The sequence below is a fragment of the Myotis yumanensis genome, unplaced genomic scaffold (assembly GCF_028538775.1).
Source record: "Myotis yumanensis isolate MYYU_CA2020_CCGP unplaced genomic scaffold, mMyoYum1.0.hap1 SCAF_284, whole genome shotgun sequence".
NCBI lineage: Eukaryota > Metazoa > Chordata > Mammalia > Chiroptera > Vespertilionidae > Myotis > Myotis yumanensis.
Genome location: NW_027224035.1, coordinates 1 through 26,778, shown reverse-complemented (window position 1 = coordinate 26,778; position 26,778 = coordinate 1). Strand labels below are relative to the sequence as shown.

General features: G+C 60.9%; 1 protein-coding gene across 1 annotated transcript; it reads left to right on the top strand.

Annotated features, from left to right (window-relative positions):
- Nucleotides 1–2,419: 2,419 nt before the first annotated feature.
- On the top strand, nucleotides 2,420–22,843 carry LOC139001274 (disks large-associated protein 2-like). Its single transcript, XM_070402978.1, has 4 exons — nucleotides 2,420–2,513; nucleotides 2,810–2,878; nucleotides 18,462–19,522; nucleotides 22,628–22,843. Exons 1-4 carry the CDS (start codon nucleotides 2,420–2,422, stop codon nucleotides 22,841–22,843), a joined length of 1,440 nt encoding a protein of 479 aa, XP_070259079.1.
- Nucleotides 22,844–26,778: the final 3,935 nt, after the last annotated feature.

Below are 26,778 nucleotides of genomic sequence, written 5' to 3'. Positions count from 1 at the left end.
GTCAGTGGGCTGGCGCTCTAACCACTGAACACCCCAGCCAGGGGCAAAATTTCTCAAAAATTATCGGTGAACCATCATAGGGGTGGAAAATGGTGACAGACGTGGATGGTCCAAATGTGGGCCACGACCAGGGCCCGGGTTCGAGGACCGTTGGCGGGGGGACACACCCGCTCCGGCCCAGGGCCCGTGGCCCACCACCTCCCGGCCGCTGAGCAGGGCGGGCCACCACGGAGCCCAGGCCGCGGGGGCCGAAGGACGGCGTGTTGATGGGGGACCAGACAGTGTGGGTGGCACTGCGGTCTCTGAGCTCCCGGGCCCCCGGGGGGCCGCCCCACTGGAGGGCCACGTGTCTCCACAGCAGGACCGGTCCCCAGGGCGACTGCCAGCCCCCACGTCCTCCTCCGAGGCCCCCGCCCACCCCCTGGCCGTGACCCGGGGTTCCCCTCGGAAGGGAGGTCTCCTGACCGTGCCACCTGCCCCCTCCGCCCTCACCTTGACCTGAGCGACCTGCAGGTGGGACAGACTGACCGGCGGCGCACAGACCCACCGCTGTGTGGGGCACGGCGAGGGCGCGGGGAGGGCCACCGCTCCGCATGCTCCGTGCGCCCCCGGCTGCGGTCCTGGCCCGGCTGCGTGTCTGAGAGCTGCACACTCACGCTTGTGCTTCAGTGTCCCGCGCACGCACCGCCCACGCACACCGCCGCCCACAGCGCACCGCCGCCCATGCTCACCACCCGCCCACGCTCACCACCGCCGCCACGCGCACCCGCCGCCCACGCGCGCACCGCCGCCCCACACGCCCCTCACCCACGCGCACCCGCCACCCACGTGGCCCCCTCATCCACGAGCACCGCCGCCCCACGCGCACAGCCGCCCACACGCCCCTTACCCACGCGCACCGCCGCCCCACGTGCCCCCTCATCCCACGCGCACACGCCGCCCACACGCGCACCGCCGCCCACGTGCCCCCTCATCCACGCGCACCGCCGCCCACGCGCCACCCGCCGCCCACACGCCCCCTCACCCCACGCGCACCGCCGCCCACGTGCTCCTCATCCCACCGCGCACCGCCGCCCCCCACGTGCCCCCTCATCCACGCGCACCCGCCGCCCACGTGCCCCTCATCCACGCGCACCCGCCGCCCCACGTGCTCCTCATCCACGCGCGCCGCCGCCCACGTGCCCCTCATCCCACGCGCAGCCCGCCGCCCCACGTGCCCCCTCATCCCACGTGCACCCCCCGCCCCACGTGCCCCCTCATCCACGCGCACCGCCGCGCCCACCACGCGCACCCGCCGCCCCACGTGCCCCTCATCCACGCGCACCGCCGCCCACGTGCCCCCTCATCCATGCGCACACCGCCGCCCACGTGCCCCTCATCCACGCGCACTGCCGCCCACGTGCCCCTCATCCACGCCCACCGCCCGCCCCACGGGCACCGCCGCCCCACGTGCCCCCTCATCCAACCGCCCACCGCCGCCCATGGGCACCGCCGCCCACACGTGCCCCCTCATCCACGGCCCACCGCTGCCCCACAGGCACCACCCCCGCCCCACGGGCACCGTTGCCCCAACCGCGCACCCGCCGCCCACAGGTACCCGCCCCCCCCCACGGGCGCCACCCCACCGTTGCCCACGCGCACCACCCCGCCCACAGGTACCCGCCCGCCCCCACGCGCACTCTGGGAGCTGGCCCCCTGTCCTGCGTGTCTGTGTGTGTTGACCGCAAGGAGGACGAGTGGAGGCCGGGAGGGTGAGGACTCTGTGGTTTATTCTCCTAATTTCATTCCAACCCAACCCGCCCCGCCATAGACGGTTGTCAAGGTGAGATGCCTACCACATGACTGCAGTCTCCATGGCAAACCGCATTCGTTAGACATGCCTGTCACTTTTCCTTGTTTTCCAACAAACAGCAGCACAGCCACCCCGGGTTCCCACGCTGGGCTCAGGCCCGTGGCTGGCCCCCCGGCCCAGGACTCAGAGGGGCACGTGGGCACGGTGCTGCCAGCCAGGCACAGGCGGCAAGGCCTGCCTCAGCCGTTTTGAAACAGCCCCTTTCTGTTAAAACACTGACCCCCGTTCGGAAACTTGTTATATGCGTACAAATGTAGAATGAGGGTATATTAAATACAGAGAATACGTACGTTATTTTTGCCCTGGTGGTCGGGGAAGCAGGAGATGGTGGCCGGGGGAAGCAGAGATGGTGGTCGGGAAGCAGGGGGATGGTGGTCGGGAAGCAGGGGGATGGTAGAGGAAGCAGGGGGATGGTGGTCAGGAAGCAGGAGGATGGTGGTGAGGAAGCAGGGGGATGGGTGGACGGGAAGCAGGAGATGGTGGTCGGGGAAGCAGGGGGATGGTGGTCGGGAAGCAGGGGGATGGGTGGTCGGGAAGCAGGGGGGATGGTGGGTCGGGAAGCAGGAGATGGTGGTCGGGGAAGCAGGAGATGGTGGTCGGGAAGCAGGGGGGATGGTGGTCGGGAAGCAGAAGATGGTGGTCGGGAGAGCAGGAGATGGTGGTGAGGGAAGCAGGGGGATGGTGGATGGGAGTTTACAGGCCTCTGTTCTGACGAGGACAATGCATAAGATACCGGTGCTGACCAGAGGTGCAGGCGAGAGAAGCCCCTGGCCACCTGCGTGGTGAGCACGGGCTGCTCCCAGGAACGAGGGAGAAGGCCGCTCCCAGCCGTGACACGAGAACAAGCTCGCTCGCGCCTCCCGGTGGGCGGTGGGTGTCGTGCAGGTGGCGGGTGGCGCTGCGTGGACTCAGCCCGAGGGGCTCACGCTAACCCTGACTGTGTTTCTCTCTTTGCAGAGGAAGAGGCCGGGGGACCTGGTCCAGCCGGGGCGTCAGCTTCCCCGGGGCCGGAGGAGGACGATCTAGGTAGGGTGCGGCCGGCCTGGCCACGCACGCATGCGCCGTCACCACAGCCCCCGGTGGGGTACCGCCGCTCGCCGGGTCACCGCGAACCTTCCCACGAACACGGTCACGCATGTGGGTGACTTTGGAGCGTCCTAATGAGGGATAAGTAAAACGTGGAATGGAAAAGGCAGTCTTTCTCGACGTCAGGGGAAGCGTTAGGTGGGAGCGTGGCCCGCGGGGTCACGGCAGCCCCCCGGGTCACAGCGGGCTAATTACTAAGGCAGATGATGATGATTAGTTATGAAGGCCGATGATCAGCGCCACTGAGGCATGCCTGCGGGGGACGCCGCTCTCCTGTCTCCTCTGAGACTAACTCTTCCTCTCGGTAAATCTCAGAGCAAAAGTTCTTTCGTTGGTGTTTTTCTAAGAGGCCCTTCAACGTGACCTGTGGTGCCCGGCAGGCACTGGGGTTGGAGGCTGAGCGGCCAGGCCCTTCCCCAGGAGCCCTGAATGCCCGTCCCGTGGGGGTCTCCCAGGGCTAGTGAAAGCCACCTGGGGATCCCTATTTCTGTACCACCCTGACCAGGAAGGCCGGGGCGTTGTGAGGCCATCGTCACTGACATGGACTCGTGTTTACGTGAAAAGGGGCAGCTGTTTTTCTAAAACATATATTTTTATTGACTTCAGAGAGGGAGAGAGAAAACATCCATGATGAGAGAGAATCACGGATCGGCTGCCTCCTGCACGCCCCCCACTGGGGAATCACCCTGCAACCCAGGCACGTGCCCCTGACCGGGGAATCCAACCCTGACCTCCTGGTTCATGGTCGACGCTCAACCCCTGCACCACTCAAGCCGGGGCCGGGGCAGCTCCCTAGACGCGTGAAGTGTTGGATACGCCCGGCCTCCAGTGGAAAGTGAGAAGAGACCCCAAATCGGTGACCTGCTCACCTGAGAGACCCCCCCAGCGCCCCTGCCGGCACCTCGCCCTGCACTGTGCCTCCTACGTCGGTTTGTATTGGAGTTTGAATTTTCTTAATTTGCTTCGGATTGGCAGCCCACGACTCCGGCGCCCTGTGAGTGGCTTAAAGAGTCGCAGTGGATGTGGAAGGAGTCCACTCGTATAAAGTGGTGGCTTCTCTGAAAGAGAAACTGAAACCAGAAGACTTTGCTTTTCCTTTTGCAACGAGGAAACCAGGAGGGGGTGTCAGCGTCAGCCCCTCGGCGGGGTGAGGGATTCACGTCTAACGTGCCGTGCTCAGCGAGCCTCGCTCACTGGGGAAGCAGGGCTGGCGGCTCGCCACGTCCACGAGAAAGTCCTCGCGCTGCCGCGTTGGAGCAAGTCGCGCCGACTGGACGCTCTGTGAGGCTGCGTCCCTGCGAGGCCTCCCCAGGGAGCAGGTCTAAAGGGGCTTCCCTTTTTGGAAACGAGTATCCCAGCCGCCCGGCCTTCGTGGCTCAGTGGCTGAGCATCGACCTATGACCCAGGAGGGTCACGGTTGGATCCCTGGTCAGGGCACAGGTCCGGGGTGGCAGGCTCGATGCCCAGTGCGGGGGCGTGCAGGAGGCAGCCGATCCGTGATTCTCTCTCATCATGGATGTTTCTGTCTTCCTCTCCCTCTCCCTTCCTCTCTCTCTGACATCAATAAAAATATATTAACAACCGGTTCATCTTTTCAAAGGAAAACCAGAGTATCCCAGCCCTGCCCGCACCGCGCCCCGCTCCATTGAAGGGCCTCCGCGTTCTCTGAGGCTCAGATAATGAAACGCCGGGAAAGTAATTTCATGCGCAGACGGGCCGTGGAGTCCAGGGAGGATAAAGGGGGGTTTCTGCTAAATTAACCTCACGCCCGTGATAAGCGCGATGAATGCCCGCCCGCTGAAAGGACCAGGGATGGCGGAGGGAAAGCCTGGCTTTTGGAAGAGGACGTGCCCTGCGGGAACAGCCACGCGCCCTGAATGAAATTGCTCGGTGGTAAATTGTGGGTGCCACGGGCCCATTACAGCTGTAATTTCTGAGAGAGACGCGTGGCTCTCTGGCTGCTACATTTAAAGGGCTGTAACGAGCTGGCCATCTCTATGCACCGGTGAGGGGCTGGCACCTCGGCCCAGATGTGCAGCGGGGAAGCCGGTTGCACATTGAGATGAGAAAAAGGCAAATTAAACGATCAGTCAGAGGCTGTGCGGCACCTGCTGTCTGACACGCGGCATGATGAGGAGAGGAGCGGGGTGCCGTGCCGCCCTCCGACCCTGGGAGCCTCCGGGGCGGGTGCAGCCGGGGAGGGGGCCCCTCTCAGCGGCAGGACGTCCCGCGGCATCGTGTCGGGGCTGCCCACACCTGCCGCGTGCACGTCTCATATGACTACGATACCAACTTATTGTAAAAGAATTCCCTTTTATTTTATTTTACTAGTGGCCCGGTGCATGAAATTTGGGCACATTAAAAAGGGGGTTAATTAGAGGAAATATTTTAATATCGCTATTTTTTCCTTTCTCTGTAATAGAAGTGTCAGAGATGAAAGAAAGTTAGTAAAATGTATATGAAAATCTTCCTCCTGTCAGAGTCTGGGGCGCGCCGCGGGACCCACAGTCAAGTCCCTGCCCACCCGCAGCACCTGAAAATCGCGCGCGAGACCCAGGACCCGACCGGCCCCCACCCCCATTGGGCGAGATCCAGACCGGGCCGGCCCCACCCTTGTCAAGGCCCCGCCGGGGTGGGGGGGCTCAGCCTGAGGTCCCCCCGGCCCAACACCGGGGCGGGGGGGTGCACCTTGAGATCCCCCGTCAAGCCCCCGGGCCAAAGGCGTGGCCTGAGGCCCCCCAGCCTGGTGCCGGGGTGGGTGGTGTGGCCTGAGGTCCCCTGTCAAGCCCCATCAGGCGGGGGACGCAGCCTCAGGTCCCTGCTGATTGCTCATTAAGGCTCGTTATGGGAACTCGGCCTCCGCTGTGGGCGCCGCCATCTTTGTGACAGCGTGACGGTCAATTTGCATCCTCCCTCTGTATTAGATAGGATTTTTAAGGGAAAGGAAATAGCTCCTTTATTTATTTATTTAAGTATTTTTATTGATTTCAGAGCAGAAGGGAGAGGGAGAGAGATAGGAGCATCAATGCTGAGAGAGAATCATTGATTGGCTGCCTCCTGCATGCCCCCCACTGGGGACCAAGCCTGCAACCCGAGCATGTGCCCTTGGCCAGAATCAAACCTGGGACCCTTCAGTCCGCAGGCCAACGCTCTGTCCACTGAGCCACACGAGCTGGGCAGAACTCCCTCTTAGAATTGTACTCTGTTGTGTCCTTTCATAAACACCCCTGGCCATCCTGCAGACACCTAACTTTGTACCTTGAAGTTTCCAGAAGTAGTGGGTCCGGAGCTCAGCTGTTTCTAGATAGTAATGGTCCCCTGCATCCCCCGCAGGAGCCGCCCGCCTCCCTCCGCCCCCTCCTCTCTCCAGCACCCCCCTGGTCCTCCCTCACCCAGAGCCTGCAGGACCTGCCCGGGTCCCCACTGCCCACGCGCATGCAGACACCGTAGGTCAGTGGTCGGCAAGCTGCGGCTCGGCAAACCGCGGCTCGCGAGCCACATGTGGCTCTTTGGCCCCTTGAGTGTGGCTCTTCCACAAAATACCAACTTCTGCGCATGGGCCACAAAGTTTCAATCACACTGTACATGCGCACCCCCACGTGGTATTTTGTGGAAGAGCCACACTCAAGGGGCCAAAGAGCCGCATGTGGCTCGCGAGCCGCGGTTTGCCGACCACGGCCGTAGGTGGAGAACGCACCTTTCAGCTCAGGCGTCCTGTGCTGCGCAGAAGGCGGAGGGCCGCCCTCTGGGAAGGTCACGGGCCAGTTATTCGAGGGAACATCCAGAAGATGTGTTTTATTTCTTTTTGTGATTCCTCACCCAGGATATTTTTTCCATTGATTTTTAGAGAGAGTGGAAGGGAGGGGGAGAGAGACAGAGAGAGAGAGAGAGAGACATGGATGTGAGAGAGACACATCCATCAGTTGCCTCCCCCATGTGCCCCAACCGGGGCTGGGGATTGAACCTGCAACTGAGCTCCCTGCCACCGACTAGACTCGAACCCGAGACCCTTTGGTCCACAAGCCGATGCTCCATCCACTGAGCCACACCGGCCAGGGCTGTACTTCATCCCGACGGCGTCAGTTAAAACTTTGTTTCTACACAAACACATTACAATGAGTCTCCCAGTTGCTCAGATGGGACCTTGGGGTTTCCCATTTATGTGTCTGGGGCGCGTCCCCTCCCTTTTCTTCCGGATATTGGGTCCCCGTGCGCGACGGCTGAGCTGCCGGCCACCCGATGGGCTGCAGCGCCTCTGCCTGGGTGGCTCCCTTCCCGAGCAGTGACACTGTGACTCCTCCGTGCCTCCACGCACGCACACGCCTGTCCTCGCCTGTTCGGGCTGCAGCGACAGGATGGGCGGCGTGTACACAATAGCGGTTTACGGCTGACGGTCTGGAGGCTGGAGGCTCCAAGGTCAAGTTCTGCGGAGGCCCCTTCCGGGTCCTTGGAGGCGGCTTCTCCCGTCCTCACGGGTGGAGGGCGAGGGGCCCTGCAGCCTCTGGGATGAGGAAGCTGGTATTTCCAGGTCTATCACTCACACACTCACGCACACACACAGAGACACGCACGCACACACACAGAGACACGCACGCACACACACAGAGACACGCACGCACACACACAGAGACACGCACGCACATGCACGCACACACAGGCACACATGCGCGCACACGCAGACTTGAACAACAGCACAGGAGGTCTTGTTTCTCCTTTCTAAGCTGTTCTCTCTTTTTAAAAATATTTTTATTGATTTCAGAGAGGAAGAGAGGGATAAAGAGATAGAAACATCAATGATGAGAGAGACTCACTGATTGGCTGCCTCCTGCATGCCCCCCACTGGGGATCAAGCCTGCAACCCAGGCATGTGCCCTTGGCCAGAATCGAACCCGGGACCCTTCAGTCCGCAGGCCGACGCTCTATCCACTGAGCCAGACCAGTTAGGGCTAAGCTGTTCTCTGGGAGTGACACTTCCCCTGCAGCGGTGAGGGAGGCCGGTGGCTTCTGAAATGAGCACATGACGGTCAGACACTGCAGTGGCCCCGGGCGGAGACGGAGGGTAAAGACGTGGTCAGTAAGAGAAGGCTCAGTCCGTGCAGCCCGCCTGCTCCCGTGAGGTGATTGCATTTCGTCTCATTGTCTAACAGTTTACGTTTACACGGCTCTGGTTTTTAAACTGCGGAGGTGGGGGGGGGGGGGCAGCTCCATGGGCTGTGAGTTCGAGGCACTGAGTCACGACTCGCAATTTTTTCAATGAAAAAGTAAGAACGGACAAGAATGTATAGGACGTGCAGAATGAAAATGTCAAAGCCACACCCATGGGAGTGAGTGTGTGCGTGTGTGTCGGGTTCCTGTGTAAATGCACTTCGTGTTGTGTGAAACGCCCTTTGGAAGCCGTGGGCAGGCGGCCGTGCCTTGCAGAAAGGGGGGGTGCGGGGGGCAGGTGCGAGCTCGGGGCTCCTGTAGGGGACGAGGCGGCGTGCGCAGCGGACCCTGCGGGGGAACCGGGCAGGTTGCCTAATTCCCGTGAAGCTTTCGCTCCTTGTTCATTAAGCCTCGGCTGGGGCTCAGGTGCTGGCGTGTCATTCATCACTCACCCGTCACCCTGTCCCCCACTCAAGTGTTCGCTGAAACCTTGCTCCGTGCAAAACACTGCGTAGATGTTGCGCTGGACGATGCAAATAACTCCACGTTTTCCCTCAAAATCCTTGGCCCCTTCAGGCCACGCAGGTCATTAGACTCGAGTTAACAAGACGCGTGGGAGCACCGCCCTGTAGGGGCCGCTGTGCGTGGCGGGAGGGGGAGGCGGCCCCTGGTCGGGCAGCGAGGGAGGAGGTGGCGCCTTTGCCGGTGACAGAGTCTGCAATTAGTCGGAAACGGGGGTTCTCCGAGTGAAAGGCCCTCTCCCGGCCTGGCTGCAAGTCCTTTTTTTCCTTCTTACGCCCGTCTTCCCAGGAGGCAGCCCGCGCCCTACAAAGTGAGGCTAAGTCTCAGCCGCCCGCACTTAAATATCACAGACGTGCCTTCCGCTCCCTGTTACAGCGCAGGATCCGCGAGGACATTTAAGCTCCACTTTACAGACTCGGTGACATTTTGTCGACGCTGGTGCGGTCGCACTGTATCCAGGGAACAGCGGGAGCGTGAGTTACGCCGCGGAGGAGAGCGTCACAGGACATGCTCTGGATGCCTCGCCATTAAGGCGTCCGTCTGCCCTGGGACGGGCAGGTTAATAAGACGATAGCGGTTTCCAGGGCACCCTCCTGTGAACATCTGTGTGTCGCGTTGTGTGTTCACCGCCCAAATCGTGTCTTCCGTCCTCCCGTGTTAAGTTGGGAAGGCGAGGCACAAACTCCAGGGCTGTGGCCAGGGGCCACGGGACGGCGACCTGGTGTTTAGCTGGCATTTAGCTGGTCCTCCCCCAGGTCCGAGTGCCTGCGACAGAGGCCAGTGCGCTGGGGACATAGCTGGGGACCCTCCGACACCAGAGAGCCGGGTGATGGACAGGAAGAGTGAGGACAGTCCACCTCCAGGGGACAAGGGTCCCCAGTCACCTGGGGACGGTGACGGAAAACTCCAACCAGGTCTAGGCTGCGACAAGGGGTCCGGGCAAAGCGAGGGGGAGGAAGGATCGGGCACGGGAGATGCTAGAAAGACAGAGGTGGTCACCGCAGGGCCCCCCAGCCTGGCCGCTGTCACTCAGGCACCTGCTTCCAGGTTCCTCCACATCTGCCATGGTCCCCGCCTCATTGCCTTTGAGCTGAATAATATTCCGTTCTCCACCGCCGACTACAGGATGTCTCGGCTGCCGCCCAGTCCGGGGCAATTACAGATAAGTTTTTAATTCCAATAAGCGTACCTTTCCATTTTCACTTCATGGAGCATGCTTTTGTATTGGTCTAAAAACTCACCGTCAGATACAAGGATACGTGGATGTCGCCCATGTTACCTCCTGAGAACCGTGTAGTGTTAACGTAAAAAAAACAAAACAAAAAACCCACCATCACCATTCAAAGCTGTAAAGCATTTTTGTGAGTTTTTTGAGCCAAACTGTCGGCAATCGCCGGGAAGCAGAATCTCCACAGACTCGGACAGTGCTCCAGAGCAGCGGTTCTCGACCGTGGCTGCACATTAGAATCACCTGGGAATCTTTTTAAAATCCTGATTTCCGGGCCTCATTCCGGAAGATTCCCAGGTGATTCTAATGTGCAGCCAAGGTTGAGAACCACTGCTCCAGAGAACGGCGGTTTTTCACCTCGTGTTGTGCATTACAGTCAAAGGAGGGGACGGAAGTGGGTGACAGGAACTCCCCTGGTGATAGATCAGGGAGGCGGGAGAAAGCAGAGGGTTCGGGGGAAGCCTCTGGGTTTGGGTAAAGGACAGTTAACAGTCAACAACGAACAGGATAACGGTAACAATGAAGGGATTCATGTCTCCTTCCTGACACCCAGGCACACTGGCTGTGCCCCGAGGGTCCGGAAACAGGGAAGTTACAGGTTACCCGACGTCCCACAGGTGTGTTACCTTAGGTGCAAAAGACAATAGGTTCCAGGACGTGACTGCCCACTATAAACTGCTTTTAACTAAAGGTTTTCTTTGTAGACCACCCTGGTGGTCACTGTAGGTCTGAGTTTGCACGGCCGCCCCGCAGGCCTCCCCTGAGCTGGTCGGGTCAGCACGAGGCCCTTTCGTCCACAATAGTTTTCCACTTTCCGTTTCGTTAATGTTTTATGAAAGGTGCAAGTCTGCAGCAGGCTCTTTTTTTTTTTACACGTGCTGTCCAGTTATTCCAGCACCGCTCACCGAACACAAGCGGAACGAAACGAGAAACACTGTCCTTTCCCGATGGAGTCGCCTGCTGTCCCCGTGGCAGGTCGATGGCCTGTGTTTATGTCGATCCACTTGTGGGCGTGGCTCCGCCTCATGGACCGTCGCCTGGTTCTCACCAGCGCCACCCTGTGTCCACGGCCGGAGCTGTGCAGCGAGGCTTGAGGTCAGGAGGTCAGGCCCCCAGCTCTGCTGTCCTTCAGTGTTGAGTGGGCCACCCCGGCCTTTTTCCCTCCACAGGAGCTGCAGACCCTGTCCATACCCCCCGAGTCACCGGCTGCGGTTTTGGTTAGAATTGTATGGAATCTATAGGTCGAGTTGGGACGGTCTGACACGGGCGACATGAGTCGTCCTGCCCTGACCGTGGAGCCCTTTGTAGGTTTCACACCTTTGCTTCATTTCGTGAGACGTCGATCGTCTCAGGTAGGCCGTCTACAGGTTCGGTTAGATGTCTGCCTGACTCTTTCCCCTTTCTTGGTGTCGTGGAAAAGGTTCTGTGGTTCTCATTGCAAAGGCCAGTGGCTCGCCGCTGGTTATGAGACAGCAAGTTGGCGCGTGTACCCTCGGCTCGTGCACCTGGTTTCCGGCAAGTAGCTGATCGATTTGGGGGGGGGGGGGGGGGCGTTCTACATAGAGAATTATGCCGCCTGTGGACGCCGGGAGTTCCGTGTTTTCGCTCCCAATCTGCACAGCCTCAGCTTCCTTCTCTTCTCATATCAGCGAGAACTTCCGGGGGGTCTCACGGGGAGGGTGTGCGGGACGTCCGCGCCTCATTTCCAAGCTCAGCAGGAGCATCGCTTCCTCACCTTTCAGCAGCCGTAGGGGTGTGGTCCCTGCTGCGGGGGTCCTATCCTTTCTGCTCAGAGTTGGTGTGTGTGTGTGTGTGTGTTTAAATATATTTTTATTGATTTCAGAGAAGAAGGGAGAGGGAGAGAGAAATAGAAACATCGATGATGAGAGAGAATCATGGATCGGCTGCCTCCTGCATGCCCCACACTGGGGACAGAGCCCACAGCCCTGACCAGGAGTCAAACCTGCTTTACAGGTTTGAATGTTTGTATGTTTTTTAATATCTTTTTATTGATTCCAGAGAGGAAGGGAGAGGGGGAGAGAGATAGAAACATCCATGATGAGAGAGAATCGTGGATCGGCTGCCTCATGCACGGCCTCTATTGGGGATGGAGCCCGCCACCTGGGCCTGTGCCTTTGTCTGGAATCGAACCCAGGACCCTTCCGTTTGCAGGTCAGCACTCTGTCCACTGAGCCACACCAGCTAGGACTGTCTTCTTATGTTAACAAGCTCTGGCCTACTGAGCCCCGCCAGCGTCTGCTCAGAGCTCTTATCCTGAGGGTCTGGCTTTGTCAGGTGCTTTCTCTGCGTCTGCTGATGTGCTCATGTGGTTCTCCCCGAGTCTGTCGCCGCGGCGATGACATTACTGAGCTTTCACTGTGGAACCAGCCCGCACGCCTGAGCTCAGCACCGCGTGGCCGGGCTCCGTCTGCTCACGTCGTGTCGGTGGATGTTCACGAGAGGTGGGGCTGGTCCGCGGTGCCCCTTCCTGTCATTGCTTTGTCTGGCTTTGGTCACTGGGGCAATGCTGTTTCATGTTTGTCAATGTCCAGGTTTATAAAGTGAGAAGGCCAGCTGCACAACCTTAAAAATCACTGTAAATTCCTATTCCTATATTTGCTTGTGAAGTTATTCTCAAAATTCAAAATTTTAAAACACATATTCTCTTTTCCTTTTCTTTTATAGAAAAGCAACCAAGAGTTTATTGACCCAAAAAGTACTCAGCAGAGTGAAACAGGGAAGGGCCTAGAAGCAGCATCAGGAGGGCCCGGCGGGGCTGCCTCCGCTCATGGGGGAGTCCGAGAGAAGGGGGCCTTGGGGCAGGTTCAGGGGAGCCCGGACGAGCTGCCACTTTCCACAGCTCCCCTGGGTGCAAGTGTGATGGGGCCCCTAGAGGTTGGGGGGTCTGGGGTCGGGGGGGCATGGACGGGCTCCTCGGAGGGGAGCACAAACGGCAGCCTTGGCTGGAGGGCTGTGGCGGCTGCACTTGGGAGCCAGCAGCAGGCACGTCTGACAGATTATAAGCTTCTGTCAAAGCAAAAATAGACGCTCATCATCAGAACTGATGTCAAAGGTGCCCGGCTGGTGTGGCTCCGTGGGTTGGGCATCATTCCAGGCACCGAAAGGCTGCCGGTTCCATGCCCGGTCAGGGCACATGCCCAGGTTTGGGGCTTGATCCCAGGTAGGGGACGTGCAGGAGGCAGCCAATCGATGTTTCTCTTCCCCCCTCTCCCTCTCCTCCCTCTCTCTCTAAAAATCAATGACAAAAATACTGCCCTGGACAGTTTGGCTCAGTGGATGGAGCATCAGCCTGCAGACTGAAGGGTCCTGGGTTTGATTCCAGTCAAGGGCACAGGCCTGGGTTACAGGCTCGATCCCCAGTGTGGGGCGTGCAGGAGGCAGCCAATTAATGATTCTCTCTCATCATTGATGTTTCTATCTCTCTCTCCCTCTGTCTTCCTCTCTGACATCAATAAAAATATATTTTTAAAAATAACGAAAAATAATAACGTAGTGCTTGCTTTGGCAGCACAGAAATTAAAAATAACCTTGTGAAAGGTAAAGTATGTACATATGTGTTTACACTGCGGAGCCTCTTGGTTTGCATCACGCAGCGTCAGGAGGAAGCGCTGTCCAGAGCTGCCCCTGTTTCTTGCAGGAATTTTGGGGGGATTCTCTGGCCTCTTGAGGACTGGGGTCAGGTTTAGGGCCCACAGCAACCTTCTTGGTACTGTGAAGCCATTGTTCTTTAAAACTATTTATCTAGCCCATAAATAAGAAGTCATTTGGTGATTAAGTGCAATTAAGTTGCAAACGTGCTCACGTAAATGCTACAAATGCTCCGGGCAATGGCATGAGGTGCTGAGGGCTGAGCACCTGGACCCGGCTCTCCTCCTGCTCACGTCCTCCTCCTCAGCTTCTCCATCAGCGCCGATGGTGTGGGGTCCGCGGCAGGAAGAAAAGTAGCTGCTCGCAAGTGAGGCGGGCCACAGGGAGGAGGACAGAGGGCAGAGCGAGGGGGCTGCAGGGAGGAGGGCAGAGCGAGGGGGCTGCAGGGAGGAGGACAGAGGTCAGAGCGAGGGGGCTGCAGGGAGGAGGACAGAGGGCAGAGCGAGGGGGCTGCAGGGAGGAGGGCAGAGCGAGGGGGCTGCAGGGAGGAGGGCAGAGCGAGGGGGCTGCAGGGAGGAGGGGAGAGGGCAGAGCGAGGGGGCTGCAGGGAGGAGGACAGAGGGCAGAGCGAGAGGGCTGCAGGGAGGAGGGGAGAGGGCAGAGCGAGGGGGCTGCAGGGAGGAGGGCAGAGGGTAGAGCGAGGGGGCTGCAGGGAGGAGAACAGAGGGCAGAGCGAGGGGACTGCAGGGAGGAGGGCAGAGGGCAGAGCGAGGGGGCTGCAGGGAGGAGGATAGAGGGCAGAGCGAGAGGGCTGCAGGGAGGAGGGCAGAGGGCAGGCGCGGATGACACAGTTGGGACCCCCCCCCCCACCTTGCCAGGGGCTGTGGCTGGGCCTGTGTGCAGTGCCCGCTGTGAGTCAGTGACCCTGAGAGGGAGAGAGGGGCACCTGCCCCCGACCCACAGAGTCCCTCCAGCGTCTCCTGATGTCCAAGAGCAGCCTGTGGCGTGTCCCCAGTGCAGGGAGGGCGCTGCCCAGTGGGCAGGACGCCCCCCCCCCTCCCAGGCTGCCCCCAGGGGTCAGGGCTGTCAGCGCCTCCGCCTCCAAGGCCGGCAGCACGGCCTCTGGAACGAGGAGGAAGCCAGGCGGACTGTGAGGGTGGCGCCTGCTGGGCCCGGGTGTGTGAGACTCAGCGGAGCTTTGAAAGGAAACACAGAGGAGCTGACTGAACGCACAGCAGGGCCCTGTGAGCCGAACTCACTCGCGACGGGAAGCGGCGAGGCATTCGCTCAGAACCTGCGCTTCAAAGGCCCAGAGCGCAGTGCCCTGCTCCTGTCTGAGCCACTCCAGCCTCAGTGTCTGGCAGGGGAACCGGATCCTGGTGTGTGGGTAACCCAGGGCCCTCCCCGCCCTCCCCCGCCAGCCCGGCACCACGGCCTGGGTGCTGGGGGCACCCGACCAGCTCGGGGGAGGCCTGCGGGGCGGCCGTGCAAACTCAGACCTACAGTGACCACACGGGATGGTCTGCAATGAGAACCTTTAACTAAAAGCCGTTTATAGCGGGCAGTCACGTCCTAGGCCAGCACCTTCCCTGGCAAAGACCAACTTCCGTCTTCACGGAGCCTGTTGTCTCTTTGCCTCTAGGATCACACACCTGTGGGACATGGGGGAACTTTAACTTCCCTTTTCCCGACCCCTCAGGGCACAGCCAGTGATGACAAACCCCCTCACTGCCATTGAGTTAAGTGCTGACTGTTAACTGCCCTGCGCCCACCTAGTGAAGGAAGCCTGTGTCCATCACCTCCCTTTTCATCCAATCCCAGAGGTGCCCCCTGCTTTCTCCCGCCCCCTAGTCCACCCCCAGTGGAGTTCCTGTTGCCCACCCACCGCTCCTCCTCTGACCATAATGCATAGAACAAGGTGAAACCCGCCGTTCTCTGGGCACTGTCCCCGTCCACCGAGACTGCTTCCCGGCCACTGTCCACAGTTTGGCTCAAATAAACTCACAAAAATGCTTTACAGGTTTGAATGTTTGTATGTTTTTTAATATGTTTTTATTGATTCCAGAGAGGAAGGGAGCGGGAGAGAGAGATAGAAACATCCATGGTGAGAGAGAATCGTGGATCAGCTGCCTCCTGCACGCCCCCTATTGGGAATGGAGCCCACAACCTGGGCCTGTGCCTTTGGCTGGAATCGAACCCAGGACCCTTCCGTTTGCAGGTCAACGCTCTGTCCACTGAGCCACATCAGCTAGGACTGTCTTCTTACGTTAACAAGCCGAGCCCGTGTGTGTTGACGTGGGAAGTAGATCAGGGAGTCTGCTGGGTGCCGAGAGGGACCCGTAGAGATCAGAGAGCGAGTCGGGGACTCGGTGCCACCTGTGGGGCCAGCAGGGGCCGCTCCAGAACGTGCCCTGAGGGCAGCCACTGGCATCGCAGGGCCGGGCGCAGGGCTCGCTGCCGGGGGACGCCAGGGGCTGCCCGAAACGCTTACGCCGTGTCTGCGTGTCACCCGGGAGTGGAGGCGGAACCTCGGACAGAGGAGGAAATGAAGGGGGTCGGGGGCCGTCACAGGCCAGGCTGGGGAACTCCGGTGCCGCTGACGCGCTGCGGGGTCCCGTCCGGGGCCGGTGCACACGGTCGCCTGTTGCTCTCCTCAGCGCCGTCTGTGCAGGACATCATCGTCTCAACCCTTCACGGCGGAACTTGGGTAATGTCATCGGTGGCTGGTGAAAACGAATCCATTTGCTGATTCATGCGCCGTCTCCTTTTATAACAACGTGACACGGTAAATGACAGCAAAGTGTGAAACACGCCGATGACGAACTTAGATCCGAATCCCGGTCCAGGAAGCGTGAACCGGAATGAAAGACCAGGGACGCGGGAGCCCCCTGTGAGGTCACGGCGCCTCGCGTCCGGCCCAGGGTCTGCCTCTGAGCCTCCGGCTCTTGGAGCACAGCCCAGGCGCCTCCACGCGTGTGCTGCGTGGAGACGGAACCGCAGTGGGGAGCACACGGCTTCCTTACTGCCCGGCCCTGAAACACGCGAGGACGATGTTTCAAAGTTCGTATATGTTCCACGTTGCCTTGTTCCGGCCTCTCCCCTCCTGTGTACTCCTCCCCGGCCAGAGGTCTGTGGGATCTGACGCACTCACTGTACAGCCCCCTTTAGACATGCAGCCCTCGGCCCGGCCGCCAGCGCACCCACAGGTGAGCGGCCATCCCCTCGGTCCGTGTTAGGATTTTTTATCCCCCGGCTCAGAGCAGGCCCCTGCCCCGCCAGCCCTGGCCGGCAGCAGCAGCGGGACAGCAGAGCGGGTGCTCCCCGTGGCTGCCTCCCCCACTGGCCGGTGTCTCCACGGCGCCCACATGGCCGCATGTCTCCGTGCTGAACTGCTCTTTATTGCCCGACAGCATTGACCCCTTTCGTCTGTTGCATAATCAGATCTCACCCATTTCCGTGAAACTGTCACCTTCTACGCTGGGCTTCTGTGCGGCCACATTCCCACCTCAGCGCCGGGGCCAGCCCTGGGGCAGGCCGGGCAGCCGTGAGCGGGAGGGTGACGGCTCCCGTGTTAACGCGGAGGGTGGCTTGTGTGACGTGACTGGTTAGTGGGAGATGAAGCAGAGACGATGGGGTGACACCGCGTGCGGCTGTGGAACCGAGGTCTGGGCACACGGCCTTGCCGCTGGTCAGCCGCGCGCTGCGTTCGTTCTCCTGGGAAACGTGCTTTCCTGGGGGCGGCCTCGGGGGTGAGGCTGGGCTGGGACTCACGGGGAAGCTGAGCGGTGCCTGGGGAAGCCCGGGCCACGGTGTCTGGGTGGATGAGGACGGAAAGGCCCGAGGAAGGATGGTCGGGGCTGCTGTGGCCCCGGCGACAAGGACCGAGGGCGTCGGCCAGGCAGGGCCTTGGAGTGAAGGAGGTGGACGCAGGGAGCGAGGCTGAGCTGACAGCCAGCAGTCTGACAGTGTCACACAGTGAGCAACAGAAACGTGTAAACACGCCGATGGGGGCGGGGGGGGGGGGGGGGGGGCGGAGGAGCAGGGAGGGGGAGAGCCAACCAGCCCCTCCTCCCCCTATGGCTGGGCCCCTCTTCCCCGTGTGACTGGGCCCCTCCTCCCCGTGTGGCTGGGCCCTGGGCGGCCTTTCCAGGGTCAGACAGAAGCAGGCACTGGCCACCCCGTCTCCGGTGCCAGGAGACAGGCTCTGCTGGGTCGTGACCGCAGCCTGAGAGCCCGCAATTCCCAGCAGGCCTGTCCCTGGGCTGACGGCTGGGCACGTGCGGTGGGGGCAGGAGAGGAGGGCGCAGCCTCCGGCCTGTGTCCTGTGGGGGATGGCGTGCGGGTTGCAGGGGGAGCCGGGCCCTGGCCAGGGGAGCCCGCTGACCTCCACGTCCCCGAGGAGACAGCTCCGTCCTGGGGTCACTTCTGGGCACCCGTCTGCAGGTCTTTGCACCCCTTTCCTGTCGGAATCGCCTTTTCAGGCCTGTGTTCCCTGCGGACGTCCCACTGTGTGCGTGTTACGTAACATGTGCACGTTACAGAGGCTTACAGACATGTACACAGACTGCAGAGGCGTGTTGCATACGGGCATGTGCACCATATAGACCAGCTACATGTGCGTGGCATGGACTGTAAGATGGCGTGTTCTTTCCTGTGTTGCATGCTGCATGCACGCCATCTGCTGTGTGTGCGCATGATGCTCAGATCGATGGGCTGTCACTCATCCCGCTCCCCCCCCCCCCCCCCAGATTGTCTGCTTGCTTAGGACCACACCATCTCGCTCCCCGGGGCCCGGGGGAGCCTGGGGGCCACCGGCTGTCTGTCACTGAGACACCCATTCGGGAATGGCAGTCTGTTCTTGAGATTCTCGTGCTTTGGAGCAGTTGACGCCCAATCACCAGGGACCCCCGGCCGCTGTCCAGGTGGCTCCCGGGAGGGGTGTCCGATGGTCCGCGCCTCCACGGATGCTTGTCGCTGCTGTGCCCCCAAGTCTCACGCGCCCCTGTGTTCTCTCCACAGACCAGCCGTACCCGTGGTCCCCCACGCAGCCCTTCGATGAGGAGAGGTACTCCCCCACCCCCAGGAACATGAAGGGGCTGTCGGGGGGCCGGGCCCCGCCACAGCTGTGCTCCGCCCACACCTGCGGCCTGGCGCCCCCCGAGGACTGCGAGCACCTGCGCCTGGGCCCGGACCCGCGCCAGCCCTACCTGCTCAGCCCCCCGGCCGGCTGCCCGCTGGACCCCCGCCGCTGCTCGCCACGCAGCTCCGTGCACTCGGAGTGTGTGATGGTGCCCGTGGTGCTGGGCGACCACGTGTCCAGCAGCACCTTCCCCCGCATGCACTACAGCTCGCACTACGACGCCCGGGAGGACTGCGCCGGCCCCCACGCGGGCGCCAAGGCCAACCGCATCCCCGCCAACCTCCTGGACCAGTTCGAGAAGCAGCTGCCGCTGCACAGGGACGGCTTCCACACGCTGCAGTACCAGCGGGCGACGGCCGCCAGCGCCGAGCCGCGCGGCGAGAGCCCCGGCCGCATCCGGCACCTGGTCCACTCGGTGCAGAAGCTCTTCACCAAGTCCCACTCCCTGGAGGGTTCCTCCAAGGGCAATGCCAACGGGGCCAAGGCGGATGGCCGGGCGGAGGACCACGCCCACGGCCACCACGCCAAGCACGGCAAGCGCAGCAAGAGCAAGGAGCGCCGGCCCGAGGGCAAGCACCGCTCGGGCCTGAGCAGCTGGTGGAGCTCGGACGACAACCTGGACAGCGACAGTACCTACCGCGGCCCTGGCCTGGCCCACCGGCACCTGGCGGACCACGTGGCCCGCTGCTACCCCGAGCCGCTGCCCGGCCCCTTCGGCGACCTCTCCCTCAAGACCTCCAAAAGCAACAACGACGTCAAGTGCTCGGCCTGCGAGGGCCTGGCCCTGACGCCCGACGCCAAGTACATGAAGCGCAGCTCCTGGTCCACGCTGACCGTGAGCCAGGCCCAGGAGGCCTATCGCAAGAGCTCGCTGAACCTGGACAAGCCCCTGGTGCCCCCGGAGATCAAGCCTGCCCTGCGGCCCTGCCACTACCTCCAGGTAAGGGGGCTCGGGCGCGAGCGCCACGGGCCTCGCGGTCTTTGCAGCAAACCCGCACCGGGCGCAGGCCGGTGTGTCTGCCCCGGGAGGCAGCCACGCGTGCCCGTGTGAGCACTTCCGTCGCTGCCAGTGCCATTAGCAGAACGGGGGTCTGGTGATTTTCTTTAACGCAGGTGTGTCTGTTCACAATCGTGCACGCGCACACACGCACACGCACGCGCGCGCACACACACACACACACACACACACGTGTGCGCGCCGGCAGACCACAGGGGCTGCAGGCTGTGTATCGGGTGAGAGGACCCGCCCAGAACCAGGAGTCCCAGCGCCCACGGCCCCTGAGTCACGGGCGTCCGCATCGGGGCAGATCATCGCTCAGCCGCCTCGGGAGTCAGGAGCCTCGCGTCATTCCGGCAGCTCCGGCCGCGGTCCTGGTCCGTTGTCCAAACCCGGTGGTTCTGGTTCAGAGGAAAGGCTGACCACGTCACTTTTACAGGAGGGTGTCTCCCAGGGACAGACGGGTGGGCGGCTGGGCCATCCCTGGTGTAGCCACGCGGGAGACGTAAGGTTCGCATGTGGTTGGCGGACCCTGATGATCGGCAAACGTGAAATGCTCCCTGATTCTTCACGGTCATCGCTAGAGAGGGGCGCTCCCGTTCTGTCCATCACATCCCGGGAGTCTCCGAGATGGTGTCCCCGGCACTGAGGGGGAGCTGCGTGGGGGCGTCCCGCCTCAGACCCCGAGTCTCCCTCCAGCTCGTCGGTCCCCCTCCTTTGTGAACACCCTCCCCTCTGCCCTCCACCAGCCCCCTCTCCTGCTTTCCTTACGGACAGCACCGGTCCTATAAGAAGGGGCGGGCGTGACGTGTCACACCCCATGCAGGCAGCACGCAGCACCAGAACCAGCCAGGGAGCGGCCAGGACGTCCCCGCCCCCCCCACTCAGGTTCCCCAAGATGAGACAGGGCCCACGCAGGCCAATCAGTGCTTTGTGCTTGTGTGCACGGAGCCCAGGGCGAGGGCTCTTCCTCTCCAAACGTAACTGCAGATTGGAAGGCGCTGCGGGGGCTGCGGGGGTCCCTGGGGAAGCGAGGGAGGGGGTCCCTGGGGGAGGGGCCTGGCTCTCCCGAGCCCTGTAACCTGCCAGGATGCACTCTCCGAGTCTGGTTGAAGCTGCCTCGTCCTGGGACGCATCTGGGTGGCCTCCTCCTTCCTCCTCCCCTCTGTCCTCTGGGATCCCTGCCGGGCGTGGGGTGTGTGGGGGAGGGGGGCTCCTGACCTTGAGGCCCCCGTCGTCACACTTGCCTCTCCCCAGCGGCCTGTCCTGTTGTGGGACTCACGGGAGCTGAGCCCAGCACTCCCGAGAGGCACGGGCACAGATGAACCCGCAGGTGGCCTGCCCGGGACCCCCTGTGGGCTGTGAACCGGGTCCTCGCAGGCCGACCTGTCTGGCTGCCAGGAGGTGGGCGCCGAGGACTCTGCTGCGGCCGACCGGGTGTCACCGAGCGGGAGGGGAAGCAGACGCTGCGCAGTCTGTGCCTTTTCCACCCAAACTAGCGAGTTCTGAGCGGAACAAAGGGTGGTTTTGTATTTTTATTTATTTTCTTAATTCTTTATTGATGAAAGTATTATATATGTCCCCGTTTCCCCCCACTGACCTCTCCCAGCCCGCCCCTGCCCCCCAGCCTAGGCCTTCACCCCCCTATTGTCTGTGCCCATGGGTTATGCTTATATTCACTCAAGGTCTTCGGTTGATCTCGTACCCCCCTCCCCCCCCTCCCCTGCCTTCCCTCTGAGGTTTGACTGTCTGTTCGATGCTTCTATGTTTCTGGATCTTTTTTTTTTCTTTTTTTTATATATGTTTTTTTATTTCAGAGAGGAAGGGAGAGGGAGAGAGGTGGAAACATCCATGATGAAAGAGAATCATTGATCGGCTGCCTCCTGCAGGGCCCACACTGGGGATCGAGCCCACAACCTGGGCAAGCGCCCTTGGCCGGAATCGAACCCGGGACCCTTCAGTCCACAGGATGACGCTCTATCCACTGAGCCACACCAGCCGTGGCTCTGGGTCTGTTTTTGTTCATCAGATTATATTGTTCGTGAGATCCCACGCGTGCGTGCGATCGTGCGATGCCTGTCTTGGTCTGACTGGCTGGCTCCGCTCAGCGTAATGCTCCCCAGGCCCCGCCACGCAGCAGACAAAGGGTGCTTTTTGGTGTCACCTGGTGCAGAAGGCGTTGCTGGCATCAGAGGAAGACGCCGTACGCGTCCGAGGTCCGAGCAGACAATGGGCGAGTCAGAGAAAATGAATTTGTTCCACTTGTTCTCAGAAAAGGCTCCTGTTTTCCTGTTCCCCAGCAGCGGGCCAAGCGTCAAAGGTCCCCTTCAGTGACTGTCACCTGATTGGGTGGGCGAGTGGCAGCTGAGCGCCCGGCGCCCACTGCAGGGGCTTCTGGGGCAGGAAGGTGGGACCCCGCGTAGGGACCACCAGGTGCCACGCGCCACCTCCTTCCTCTTCTGTGTCTGCTGCGTCCTCCTGCCTCACACGGGTAACTTCCCCTCCAGCTCTCAGGTCGCCCTGGCGCCCGTCCGCAAGGACACAGTCTAACCGTTACCCGCGGTTTCCCAGGTCCCGGAGGGTGTCCTCATTCACTTTCCTAGCATGTCCTCACTTTCCCGTGATGTTTCTCTAGCGCTTTGTGATGGGAAAAAGCAGCCACTTCCTGTTCATGTTCGTTTGGGGTTCAGGGGCACCGACAGGTCTGTGTGCCTAACGTTCAACGATGAATGACCCTAAAGAGCCGTATGCCCGGCCGGCGAGGCTCAGTGGTTGAGCGTCGACCCTTGAACCAGGAGGTCAGGGTTCGATTCCCGGTCGGGGCACAGGCCCGGGTTGCGGGTTGCGGGCTCGGTCCCCCGCAGGGGGCGTGCAGGAGGCAGCCGGTCAGTGATTCTCACTGGCGTTCCTCTCCCTCCCTCTCTTCTCTCTGAAATCAGGGAAAATAATGAAAGTAAATAGAAGCGCCGTGTCCCCGCGCCTCCGGGGCGCTCGCTCCCGTGGAGCCGCGCGGGCCTCGGTGTGAGGCTGACGTGTCTCTCTCCCCAGGTGCCTCAGGACGAGTGGGCCGGGTACCCGCCCGGGGGCAAGGACGAGGAGATCCCCTGCCGGAGGATGCGGAGCGGCAGCTACATCAAGGCCATGGGCGACGAGGACAGCGGGGAGTCCGACTCCAGCCCCAAAACGTCGCCCACCGTGGCCCTGCGGCCGGAGCCCTTGCTCAAGTCGCTGGGACCGAGGCCGCTGGGAGGGCTGCAAACGTAAGACCCCACCGCGCTTCCGGCCCCTCGCGTCTCAGCCCGCTCCCCGCGAGCCGCCGCGGCCACGGGCCCGCTGGGAATCATTTCCGGGGTGAAAACGTCTTCCGATGGCCATCAACCAACTCCTAGACGTCCTCCTAGAGAACGCAGGGCCTCTCCCTACTGAGTAGTAACTAAGGAAGGAGACTGGCGGCTCCTCAGCCAAATGCTCATTGAAAGCAGGTGACACGGCAGCGTGTCCATTGATGTCTTCTCAGATCACTGCAGTCAGTCACAGGAGCATGAGTGTGAGTGTGTGTGTGAGTGTATGAGTGTGCGTGAGCATGTGAGAGGTGTGTGAGAGAGTTGTATGAATGCACCTGAGAGAGTATGTGTGATCGTGTAAGAGAGTGTGTATGAGTGTGCATGCATGTGAAATGTGTATGAGAGAATGTGCATGAATGGGTATGTGAGTGTGCATGAGTGTGCTATGACTGTGTGTGAGTGTGTGTGTGAGATGTGTGTGCGAGTTGTATGAGTGTGTGAGAGAGTATGCGCGGCACGGATGGGTAGGTGAGTGTGTGTGAGTGTGCCATGACTGTGTGTGAGCGTGTGAGTGTGTGAGAGTTGTGTGTGTGTAAGCATGTGAGAGGTGTGTGAGTGTGTGTGAGTTGTATGAGTATATGTGAGAGAATGTGCATGGATGGTATGTGAGTGTGTGTGAGTGTGCATAGTGTATGAGTGTCCATGACTGTGTGTGAGGGTGTGTATGAATGTGCATGCACGTGAAATGTGTGTGAGAGTTGTATGAGTGTGTGAGAGAGTATGTGCAAATGGGTAGGTGAGTGTGTGTGAGCATGCACGAGTGTATGAGTGTGCCATGACTGTGTGTGTGAGTGTGTGTGTGAGAGTTGTGTGTGTGTGAGCATGTGACATATATGAGAGAGTTGTATGAGTGTGTGTGAATGTGTGAATGAGTGTATCATGACTGTATGTGTGAGAGTATGTGTGTGTGAGTGTATGTGAGCAAGTGAGATTTGTGAGAGTTGTATGAGTGTGCGTGAGAGTGTGTGATTGTGTGTGTGTGTGTGAGGCGTGTGTGTAAGCGTGAGTGTATGTGAGAATCATAATATGACATTTTTTACTATGATTTCATACGTGCACATGTAGGCAACACATGTTTAGAGGGGTGAGGGTAGGAAATGGCTAATTTTACGAATATAACAGCCTAGGCTGTATGTGTTTGTCCAAAGAGACATTTCATTTCCCACGTGTAGAGAGACGGCGGCTTGGTGAGTGGCCGTTTCGGGGGCTGCGAGAACCTGACCCCTCTCGGCGCTGGGCTCGGGTCCACGCGTGGGACTGTCCGGCTGGTGTGAGCCGCCGCTGCTCTGCGGCAGGTCGGCCCCTGGTGCTTCGGGAGGTTGCACGGGAGCCGGTGGAGGTAGCGCGGCTGGGGCGTTTCCGGGGCGTTTCCGGGGCGTCCCCTCGGCGCCGGCACATGCGGTGGCGTCTCCAGGCATTCTCCACACCAGCTCCAGGCGGAAAGACAAATCTCGAATTGCAACCTGAACCAGATGTTTAATTTAACGAACATGAACCGTATCTTTATTGCGGACTTGGGTTACGTGCCCAGCAGCCGTGCTGCTCCTGCTGGGGGCGGGGGAAGTGGGCGAGGCCGCTCCCGTCACCCTCCCAGTGTGTGCCGGCCAGAGGAGACGGTCAGGGAAGGCGCTCACACACCTGGAGGAACATGAGGCGGGTGTGAGCAAGGAAACCGCTCGGAGCAGTGGTGTGGGGGCTGTGTTGGGGTCTATACGAGTGTGGGGAGCTGTGTTGGGGGGCTGTGTTGGGGTCTATAGGAGTGGGGGGCTGTGTTGGGGTCTGTAGGAGTGGGGGGGCTGTTTTGGGGTCTATAGGAGTGGGGGGCTGTGTTGGGGTCTATAGGAGTGTGGAGGCTGTGTTGGGGTCTATAGGAGTGGGGGGCTGTGTTGGGGTCTATAGGAGTGTGGAGGCTGTGTAGGGGTCTGTAGGAGTGTGGGGGGCTGTGTTGGAGGCTGTGTAGGAGTCTGTAGGAGTGTGGGGGGCTGTGTTGGAGGCTGTGTTGGGGTCTATAGGAGTGGGGGGGCTGTGTTGGGGTCTATAGGAGTGTGGAGGCTGTGTAGGGGTCTGTAGGAGTGTGGGGGGCTGTGTTGGAGGCTGTGTAGGAGTCTGTAGGAGTGTGGGGGGCTGTGTTGGAGGCTGTGTTGGGGTCTATAGGAGTGTGGAGGCTGTGTAGGGGTCTGTAGGAGTGTGGGGGGCTGTGTTGGAGGCTGTGTAGGAGTCTGTAGGAGTGTGGAGGCTGTGTTGGAGGCTGTGTAGGAGTCTGTAGGAGTGTGGGGGGCTGTGTTGGAGGCTGTGTAGGGGTCTGTAGGAGTGTGGGGGGCTGTGTTGGAGGCTGTGTAGGGGTCTGTAGGAGTGTGGGGGGCTGTGTTGGAGGCTGTGTAGGGGTCTGTAGGAGTGTGGGGGGCTGTGTTGGAGGCTGTGTAGGGGTCTGTAGGAGTGTGGGGGGCTGTGTTGGAGGCTGTGTTGGGGTCTATAGGAGTGTGGGGGGCTGTGTTGGGGGCTGTGTTGGGGTCATAGGAGTGTGAGGGGCTGTGTTGGGGTCTATAGGAGTAGGGGGCTGTGTTGGGGTCTATATGAGTGTGGGGGGCCCAGATGCCCTGCAGTCAGGGGCAGGACTGTCAGCCTCCCCCCTTGTATTTGTGGGTCTTAGACACCAGTGGGCACTATGCCCCCCATGCCCCCCTCCACCTCTCATATCCCCCAGGCCTCCCACCGCCCACCCCCCAACCCCAGCGGGACGTTGTCCCCACCCCCAGACCCGCTCAGCTCTTCCTCCCATGCCCAGCCTGGCCCCCTCCTGGGGCGAGTCCTGGACGCTGGGCTCCCCTGGCCGCGCGCTCCCTGGGGCCTGTCCTTGCGGAGGCCGGGACCCCTGGTTTGTCGCTGGGCGATTGAGGAAAATGACTTCCTGGGCATCACGTGTTGGGGACCGTGAAGGACACATAAGGGCCTCCGTTGTGAAGAGTCTAAACGTAAGGCGGCCGTGTAACAGGTGGCAGCCTCTGCGTCCCGAGGTTCTGTCCGCCAGGAGGGCCAGATGCTCCCCCGCCTCCGTTACAGGAAAGGGCCAGCTGTCAGCCCTGAGAGCTCTGCTGAGGCGGCGCATGCACCGCAGGCACCCTGAGCCCCAGAGGGGGTGCCCGTCTCCTCCCGCTGCGGCCTTCCCCGTGGCTGGGGGACAGGGCGGCTTTCTGTGTGGGTTCCAGCGACGGTGTTGCCAGCGCCCAGAGGCTGTTTGCAGCTCCAATGAGTCCAACCTCCTGGGTTCCAGGAGCTGAAGGGTCTCTCATCAGAGGTGCCCCCCCCCCCCCCCAGGGCCCCTGGTGCGGTCCCACTGTGCGCGGTGAGCAGTCTGCTGAGACCGTCCTGTGGCTCATCTCCCCGGCACACGACAGGACACTGTCTTAGGAAGACCACCCTGAGCTGCCGTGGCGCAGTGGCTGAGCGTCGACCGAGGAACCAGGAGGTCACGGTTCGATTCCCGGTCAGGGCACATGCCCAGGTTGCGGGCTCCATGCCTAGCGTAGGGCATGGAGACAGCCTATGAATGACTCTCTCTCGTCATTGATATTCTATCCCTCTCTCCCTCTCCCTTCCTCTCTGAAATCAATAAAAACATTTCTTAAGAAGAACAGGCCTCTCTGAAGACAGCTTGCAAACCTTGTAAAGACAAGCAGCGCAGCCTCACCCCAGACACAGGCCTTGGCAGGAATCGGTGCCAACCCATTCGTCTCGGGAAACTAGCCAAGGTCGGGAGGCAGTTCCGCAGACGTCCTTGGGGACTGCTCGTCGGGGAAGGCAGCGCAGGCCACGTGGCCTGCCAACGGGGTGGGGGGTGTCTAGAGAAGGGGTGTG

What these genes read in the sequence shown, in the direction of transcription:
- LOC139001274 (XM_070402978.1), top strand. Translation starts at nt 2,420, where the DNA reads ATGGTGGTCGGGGAAGCAGGAGATGGTGGTCGGGAAGCAGGGGGGATG. An exon ending in CGGGAGAGCAGGAGATGGTG is followed by an intron (nt 2,514 to 2,809) that starts GTGAGGGAAGCA and finishes CTCTCTTTGCAG; the next exon opens with AGGAAGAGGCCGGGGGACCT. An exon ending in GGCCCTGCCACTACCTCCAG is followed by an intron (nt 19,523 to 22,627) that starts GTAAGGGGGCTC and finishes CTCTCTCCCCAG; the next exon opens with GTGCCTCAGGACGAGTGGGC.